The sequence below is a fragment of the Sphaeroforma arctica genome, assembly GCF_001186125.1.
Source record: "Sphaeroforma arctica JP610 unplaced genomic scaffold supercont1.1310, whole genome shotgun sequence".
In the NCBI taxonomy this organism is placed as follows: domain Eukaryota; class Ichthyosporea; order Ichthyophonida; genus Sphaeroforma; species Sphaeroforma arctica.
The window spans coordinates 8532-17426 of record NW_014039248.1 but is presented as its reverse complement, the minus strand read 5'-3'; the positions used below and the strand labels follow the sequence as shown (position 1 = coordinate 17426).

Sequence of the window (8895 nt, the reverse complement as noted above, 5' to 3'; positions counted from 1 at the left end):
GAAGTTTACAGCCGCATGGTAATCGTCAGTATGGGCTCATGCAACAGTATGAGCCTTTCAGCGCGTGTTCATGGACTTCGCGGACCTCTCGCAAACGTCGGAGGGCTATGCCTACCTGATCTATTGGTGGACCAACTGACGGGCATGATACTGCCCAAGCCTTTCGATTCCAAGAGCAGCAGGAAGGTGAAGCGTTTTCTGCGGGAAGTGGTCCACTCGTGGGGTCAGCCTAAGACGTACACAGTGGACCAGGATATAATCTTAGACCATGGCAATGGGGCGGCAGAGGCAGCCGTGAAGGTTTGGATCCTTAAGTCCCTCACGGAGGACATGCAAGGGGACTGGGTACAGGTTGCGTACCAGTTCCGGAACGCATACAATGCGCACAGACGGCCACGTTTACACGGGGGCACGCGCCGTATACCATGGCGACGAACCGTCGGTAAGACGGGCACCGTGAGTTTGCGCTGGACGAGCAGGTGAGGGTGCTGTTACAGCGGTCGGACACGGCGGCGGCAGTCATCATCGACGATGTCACGCACGCAAAGGTCCAGTTAGCACAGGCAGCGCAGCTGAGGAGAGGTAATGCGGTGCGTGAAGACGTGGTTGAGTTTGCTGAAGGATGCTTGGTCTAACAAAACCAAGACGGGGTGGACGCTGTCACCGCCACCTTACCACCTACTCTTATCCTCATTTTATAGTCTAAAGGACATTTTAGTTTGTTGAGATATTTCAGAATTGTACGGTCAATGTATGAGTAGTAGCGATTTGATTTGTAAACTTCACTCTAGATAGCAATACATATATATGCTCATAAGAGATGCGTCTTAACCGTTTTCCAGGCCTACTTTGATGATTTTGTTTTAGGGTTTATGTTTGTCTTCAGGTATTGTCTGACCTTGGAGTTTATGGATTGTCAAAGCCAAAGCAGGTGAATATGGGAAGGAATTTACATATAGTTTGCCGCCCTGAAGAGTTTGCCTTGTGACAGAAGTACGATTGGCCTCGAAGTCCATGTCGGATAATGCTATAGGTACTAAATTGTGAATACGATCGGATACGAATATTTGTTTGTCTATGGGTACACTGTTAGTGATGTCGGTATTTGGTTGAACGATTATGTAATCTGGGGTGGGAATGATTAAGGGGATGCCGATTTGGGCCGTATGTTAAATATCGTCGAGCTCTATTTGTTTGCTTGTTTATATTTGGTGTATTTTAATTTTGCTCGTGCTCCATTTGCTAGTCTATATTGGACACAAATGTTCATTCTAAGAATGATGGGAAGTGATTCAGTGAAGTATTGATATAATTTGGTGGGAAATGAATGTGTGTCTTTAGATAGGTGATAATTATCATCCTTGTCGCCACGTAGATGCCCTTGAAACTTGTATAATGTCGTACTCGTATATCATTTATGGCTCTGCGTTCTTTATTCACTAGACATACATATGGTGCGGTCAACCATCGCTGAGGGTCTGATTTAAGTAGTTCTGGTGTAAGTGGTTGGAAATACATGAAGGGTTCCCTAATATTGTACTCGTTGGTTCGAATTGTTTTGACAGATTTACGTTTGTGGGATCTTGTGTGCGCTGTATTCATACACGGTGAACTGTTTTAGTATCTGCTTGGCAGCTGATTCATCGGTTCTGTTGGTGCAATGCAATATTGTTTTGTGAACTGCTTGCTGTTTACACAGAGGAACTTGTTTTGAATCTCCTATTTGAATTACGCTTATACCGCCGAATAGATCGGCATCATTGTGATAAATTTCTTGAAGTCTCCTATTCATACAATACAATAATTGTTCAGCAGATACGAATGACATTCATCTATTACTAGTATACGCAACTACCCAGTTCTTGTATTAAACGTAATCCCTCACTAGCCTCTAGAGGATGGTACCTTTGTTTGTCGCAAGGTATAGAGAGTAGTTTAGATAACGTTTCACCATCGGGTTGTAGAACGGATGCTACACCGGTGAAGGCACTGAACCGTATTACGTGGAGCTTTTTCTTTATCAGTATTTATTGACCACAGATTTCCTACTCCTGCACCACCTTGTATCCAGATAAATTCTTCCTGTGGAGATCTATGAGGATACAAAGCTATGAATAAAGGTCTTGCATTTCTGAGTTTTTAATGATTGAGAGTAACTTTGTAGCCATGCTTCTTTGTTGTTGATAAAGGCGAGTATCTATGATTGAAGAGTTGTCATCTGCATCGAAACTATTCCTTGTGCTGTGAATATTCTAGAATTTTTTTTTTTTGAATTGCGGCCTTGCAATCATCTGCACTGTATGTATGAATATGAACAGCAATACAATTTTTTTTTGTAAAAGTGGTTGCGTACTCAGATTATATATGGTATCACATTTATCAATATCGTTTAAGATAGAATTCAGAAACACGATATCATGACTATCTTGTTCGCTCTGACCATCTGCAATGCTTTTCAGCTTGCCCAATGCTTCTTCGATAGTTTTTATATTGTCTGTTATGGTTATATATGATTGTGATGTGAGATTGTGTGATAGGGTTTTGTCGGAATCTGTTCTCTCAGATTTAGACCATGGTGTCACACCTCGTTTTCTGATCTTATTATTATAAGTAATTCACGGTTGTCAGTGTCTACAGAAGTACCACGACCCAGTATTGTTCTCTAGTCCTAGATAATGAGTCATTGTTGTCTGATTGTTGTAAATAATTTAAGTATTGGTCTAATCCATCAACATGGAATGTGTAAATGGGCAGACCAGAATCGATTTCCCAAGAGGAATGCAAGGATAATATGTGGCGTGCGAAATATAGTGTTCTGGATTTTTTTTTTTTTGCGGTGTCTCAATTGTACGATCTTAGTACAGTTGGAGGTGGAGCACCTGCCAACATCGGAATGGAGAACTTAGACCTTAGGTGGACACAGTATTGTCCGTACAGAGTATGTTGTTGCTGTATATGGCAGAAACCATTCTTCTTTCTTGAGCGACCTGTACGGGTGTTGGAGGTTTGCTCGAATAAGGTACTTAAGTCTGATTTCAAAGTTTTTTATTATGGTCATTGCAAAAACAACAACCAGAGTATGTAACGATCTATTTGTGAAGCGGAACCTTTTTGGATATATATTCGGGGTGTTCGTCGGCATCAATATTCATGTCGTCAATGTTTGAATCAGCTAAGGATTCAGATAAGGTTGTATATGTTAAAACCTCTTCAGGTGTTAAGGGAGACCATTCATTGGTATCATCGTCGTCGGTACGATGAAAAGGCATGGATTAAAAACGTGTGCCGGGGCTACTAAATATGTCGGATTCAATACGAGTTTGAGTGTGGTATGTCATGAGTTTTATTGTGTATCATTCACGGAATGTTCGTGTGGAATATCGACATCTGTGTTCTTATTGTCATCATCGGAGTCACTGTGAACGTTAGTATGTGTATCGTCGTGAGTTTGAGCATTAGTCTGCTTCGACAAATTAGTGACTTGCTAAGGAGATATGTAAGAATCAAGTACAAAAGAACTGCAGGAGTCAGATCTGGGTTAAAAATAATAAGGCATAGCCTCCTGAATTGCAATACAAACCATTGTATTAATTCGATTTTTATTTTTTTGATGTTGTGAAAATTGCTTCAGTTGTGGGTTGTATCTATTTTCAATATATTCCGTAGGGTATTCTTCAGTATGATCGAATGCTTGAGATATAATGTCTAGCACATCAGTCAAGGGGTCGTCCGTCTTGCTAATATATTTTGACGTGTAATAAGATGAATTTCTGAGTTGTAAGGCACTGCCCATTAAGTACCAAGCTTGGTTGCACTTTAATGCAGCCATTGTAGGTATGTTATAATCTGTGACATGTGTATCTTGCTTTGTTTTCCGGTATGTGGCCAAAGAAAAACATCGATCATCCTCTCGTCTATGTATCTGCTGTACAGTGTGCGGGTGTGTATTGATTTGTGTTGAGTTTGTTACTAGTTCTGTAAATATTATATCATGAGTATCATCGTGTGTTAACTCTAAAAGCTGAGTGATGGGCTGTAGTAGAGACGGTTTAGCTATACGGCAACCAATCTTTCCGGATTTTAAAAACCCTATTTTTTTTCCCTTTTCCCTTTTGCACATGTAATTGTGTGTTTATGTATCTGTAGCGTATATGCTGTCTTATTGATATCTTCAAAAAAAAAGGTAGCAGGGAATTCTACATCAAGTGATTGAGTAGGGTGCATTGCGAGTGGTTTTGGCTCATTATCAATGTATGGATTGCAACCATGAATATATTTTGCAAACTTGTAGTCTGATGTTTTAGTGTCTTTGGGATATTTTAAATTATTGGAATTCCGGTTAGTATTGTGGATCTCATTCGATGTAGTCGGCCTTGAAAACCTCGTATCAGGATGTAATGATGGATAATTATTTCCTTGTGTTGAAATTGAAGTGGCTGTGATGTCAGTCTGCTTGTTAATGGTATTGTTCATGTCGTTAAAGATTCTGTCATATGTACTGATGTCATCTGGTTTGACATTCAATGTATATCCATTGTGTCATTTTTTCTGCGGGATCTGTGATAGCTATTCCTGGAATAGTAAGAGTGTTATTCGGGCAAACATCAGCAAACATGCTGTCATAGCCATCAGCAAGATCATATCTATTGATGGGTGAGTGAGTTGTATTTTGATTCATATGTTCCTGTGGGAACCCATGTGTGAAAATTGAATGATGTGTGATTTTTTGAATAATCTGTATATTTTCGAAAGTTCCCAAATGTATGTGCATCGATAGTATCATAATCATTTGACGGATCATTTGTGTCTGTTATGTGAACCTCATGTTCATTGAGAGATTTTTTCACGTGATGTAGAGAAAAATTCATCTGAAGGATCTATTTTTGACCTAGATCATAATTATGGTTAAATTTAACATGTTTGTAAACTGTTGTTGATAAATGATGTGAGTCTACTATACGACATATTTGTTTACTGAATTTGTCACGAGAATTAACTTTTAAAGCTTATTCCAGAGAAAGTACCTCGATTTTGACACTCATCCCTTCGAGTAATGGATCAAACTCTACCAGCAATACCTCTAGGTTGAGTAGAAGCTGGTGTTGATTTTCTTGTTGACGTGCTTAAAAAATACCCCTTGAAATGTTTGAACGATCCGTTGATATCCGTCTGCAGCAATCACGGGGTCTTTACAATGTAAGTCAATTTGTCGGTGTTTATGCCAGTAAGGGATACTAATTTGTACATTACCTTGTTCACCGGTGTTTTGAAGAACTTTCCCTAATTTAACCAACAACAGATTATTTGAAATGCCGGGGGATATGGTGACAAACTGGGACACTGGACCGTAGAAATAATGCTGTGCATGAATTTTATTTAAGTAAGTACCTGATACCTGATCTGTACACAGATGAGTTGTACACAAATCAAACGAGTTACATGCTGTGCAGGCTGCCTATGACTACAAGGGTAGCAGCATATGTGTCCGAAATTTTGATCCGTAGAATGAAAGGAACGGACATTGGAACCTGGCGATCGTTACATTGTATTAATTAATGTTATAGATATTATATTAGAAGTATGTCAACTCCTGCTGAAGCTGATTTATATAGTAAGATGGAATTACAATTCTCATATGGTCCTGTAAACGAGCATCATCGACCACGTGAGTTGCGTACTAGGCAGTGAGATAAGCTTGAATGAGGTAGCATATACAAACAACAAATAATAAAAGACAACATTTCTTCCCTCAACAAATTTATTCGTCAAAAATTGATATAGCCAAAGGCTCTTTAATTTAAATTTAAATTTAAACAAATTTTGCACGATAAAGTCATAAATGTACATAAAAAAAATTGGAATTGTCGCTAAATGTACATTTGTACATATTTGATCAATATGTCAGTACGTTTTCATCGACAAAATAGGTGAATGTACATTTAGTGACTTTTCCACATTTTGAATGTACATTTAGCAACTTTGTTCATAATTTATACTGATATATGCTACTTCATTCAAGCTTATCGCAATGTCTGGCGTGGCGTGCAACTCACACAGTCTGTGATTTTATTTTACAGGAACATACGCGAAGAGTGTTTCGAAAATTCATTTTCAAATTCTGCTGTCACGTTGGACACTTGTGGCATAGTCGTCCAAATCATACACGAGTTGAGGGGTTTTCTAAAATTGTCGTGTTGGGTCACACCACCTACTCGACTTTCAGAGCCCTTATTGATGCAACAAACTAATGGACGTATTCTGTGAAGTCATGTGAGACAAGAGGATACGAATGATACTTCATGTAGATGATCTCCTTCTGGTCGGTCGTCGGAAACGGCTTATGCAGCACAAACGCTTCATAAGACCTACTGAGCTCCCTAGGCTCGGCAAGGTCTATTGAGACCAGCCATCGACTTTCACACCTGGAAGTGATAATAGACTTCAAGCAGAACAGTATTAAGATGTCCCACCAATTCAAGGAAAATCTCATAACTTTAGGAGCTCAGATCAGGACACAAGGACTACGCAATCAACGACGAGCAAATACAAAAAAGCTGGCAATCATATTGAGGTGACCTCCAATTAGCAAGTTTCTTCAATGTTGCATTGCGGACTTTCGTAGTGGATTTGCAACAGACGACCCTGTAGAACAGGAAAATCCCGGCCTGACTCTCCGGAGCAGCCTTCAAAACAATAGAGAAATTAAATCTACTCCTATCGATCTTTCAATCTCGGAAGGGTTGGCTTCCGGAGAACCAAGCGACACTTGTATCAGATTCGTAGAAGATAGGATTCGGCGCGATACTATATCACCAGGGCAGAACAACCTTATTCTCAGGAATATGGACACCAGCAGAACAACGATGGTCAATAGCCGTGGGTTTTAACTCAACTTGGGCCGCCGACGATCTATCATGGATGAGCAAATTGCTGGAATACCACTGGGCAGTTTGGTCATCAGACGTACTCCAGGAAATATCAGCAAAGCAGGACACATCATGGACATGTCTCCTTTGCAGCTCCTTACCACTACAAGTGGGTCCAGACACTGGAGCTTCTTCCTTCCCAAAACAATGCTGGGAACCACTCTCGCTCAACTGGACAAACGGCTCCAGGCTCCAGAGGGCAGTAATCAAAGTGGCTATCTGGAAGAGCGAAATCCGGTGGCCATACAACGGCCAGAACGCATCCGATCTGATTATATTGGAATCAGGTGCCGTTCACTATCCCAGCCATATCGCCAAATAATTGGTATTTGAATTGCCACAACACACCTCTACGTAGCCGTGCTATACGACACGGTCGACAGCGCGCCAACGCCAGCGTAGCACCCGCCTTTCTTCGCCAATAACTCACAAATGGTGGTAGCGGACGGTACACGTGCTGATTGTCAGCATACGCTCACGATATGAAAAGACTATTGCATCGCCTCTCGTATATTGGCAGCGTTGCTTACATATGGGCATCTACGCCTTTCTACAATAAATAATGTTTTTATAAGGTTCTACAAGGGGTATCACCCACATCAATTTCGACAGATATTTTAATACCACATGCATTTGATATATTTCTGCTGAATAGTGATACAGTGAACCATCCGCCATGGGCACATACCATGATTCATCGCCTCAGTCATTTTGGTCGGAGATCGGCCGTACGAGTCCGAATTCTAACCTGTGTCTTAGTGACTATAGAACAGGTTCGTTTCGAGTCTAAACCCTAAACCCCGCAAGACGCGTACGGCGTACGACGTGGTAGCGCAAGATGACGAGCCAGAGTTAAATCAGCCTTTGAAGCCGATCTCGTCCGGTCGTTCCAAGAAATAGACTGTGCTACGCGTAACCCATCGCCAGAAGTGGTATTTAAAAACACATTACGGGAAAAACAGATTTTTAATCATTCGTTGTCGCGTCATGCAGATTTTAAGACAATAAGAGTGGGGGAGAACAAGATACTCATATGGATGATCGTTTGTCGTCTTTTGTGGAAACAGAAGACATTGATTGTTCGTCACCATCACCTAGTGATGCATCAGAGGATGAGTCCCCCCCCCCCCCCCAGATGAACCGTGTCCAGTAGGATACATACACAATAAGGAGTCTAGAACGTTGTACTACTGTTCTTCCATATAGTTGTACAGATTTGTCGTGTATATCTTAACTTGTAGTATTTCAGAAGGTTGTACTGCGTTTGCTTGGAACGTGACGTATTGGCAGAGACAAGGGATATGTCACCTTAGGTGAAGACGTGGCCGAGTATGGTATCAACGACAATCAAGTATGTTATATTAGTCAGCATCCTTCAAAGAATACCTATTGTCTACATGGCGCCAAGGTAAGGAAGAGGTAGAACTTGTGTCGAGTGGCCAGCATCGCTCGATTTCAACTCATTTCAGCAGAACAGTTTGTTGGTGTCAGCACATACTGTTTTGTTGATACTGTGTAAATTCCATAGTGGGTTTAGTCATCTCCTTGAAAATACAAACAATCATTGATACAAAGCAAGTGTGGTTGAACTATTTTTTGTGTAATACTGGCGACTATTAATACCACATGCTCTATAGGTATCTGAGTGGGGGAGACGTTCAGTCGAAAGCGGGGTCTATTACTACAATTAGAGCGATCCACTACCATTGGACAACAGTCAATTTATGGTCGAAATATTTGTCTGTGTAAAATTCATAGTGGGTTTAGTCATTTCATTGTAAATGCAAACACAATCGTTGATACAAACCAAGTGTGGTTGAACTTTTTTGTGTGTTATTGGCGACTATTACTACCACATGCGCTATAGGGGATCCCCATATATATATATATATATATATATATATATATATATATATATATATATATATATATATATATATATATATATATATATATATATACTACTACG

The 8895-nt window shown here is 40.4% G+C and overlaps 2 protein-coding genes across 2 annotated transcripts; both read left to right on the top strand.

Moving 5' to 3' along the window:
- Positions 1-48: 48 nt before the first annotated feature.
- Positions 49-635, top strand: SARC_10585 (hypothetical protein; the record flags this gene model as incomplete). The annotated part of the gene is made up of 2 exons (XM_014295369.1): positions 49-418; positions 448-635. The coding sequence occupies 2 exons, from the start codon at positions 49-51 to the stop codon at positions 633-635; spliced, it is 558 nt and encodes a 185-aa protein (XP_014150844.1).
- Positions 636-6696: 6061 nt separating this feature from the next.
- Positions 6697-7879, top strand: SARC_10584 (hypothetical protein). The gene is made up of 2 exons (XM_014295368.1): positions 6697-7213; positions 7700-7879. The coding sequence occupies exons 1-2, from the start codon at positions 6915-6917 to the stop codon at positions 7824-7826; spliced, it is 426 nt and encodes a 141-aa protein (XP_014150843.1). The 5' UTR covers positions 6697-6914; the 3' UTR covers positions 7827-7879.
- The last annotated feature ends 1016 nt before the right edge of the window (positions 7880-8895 follow it).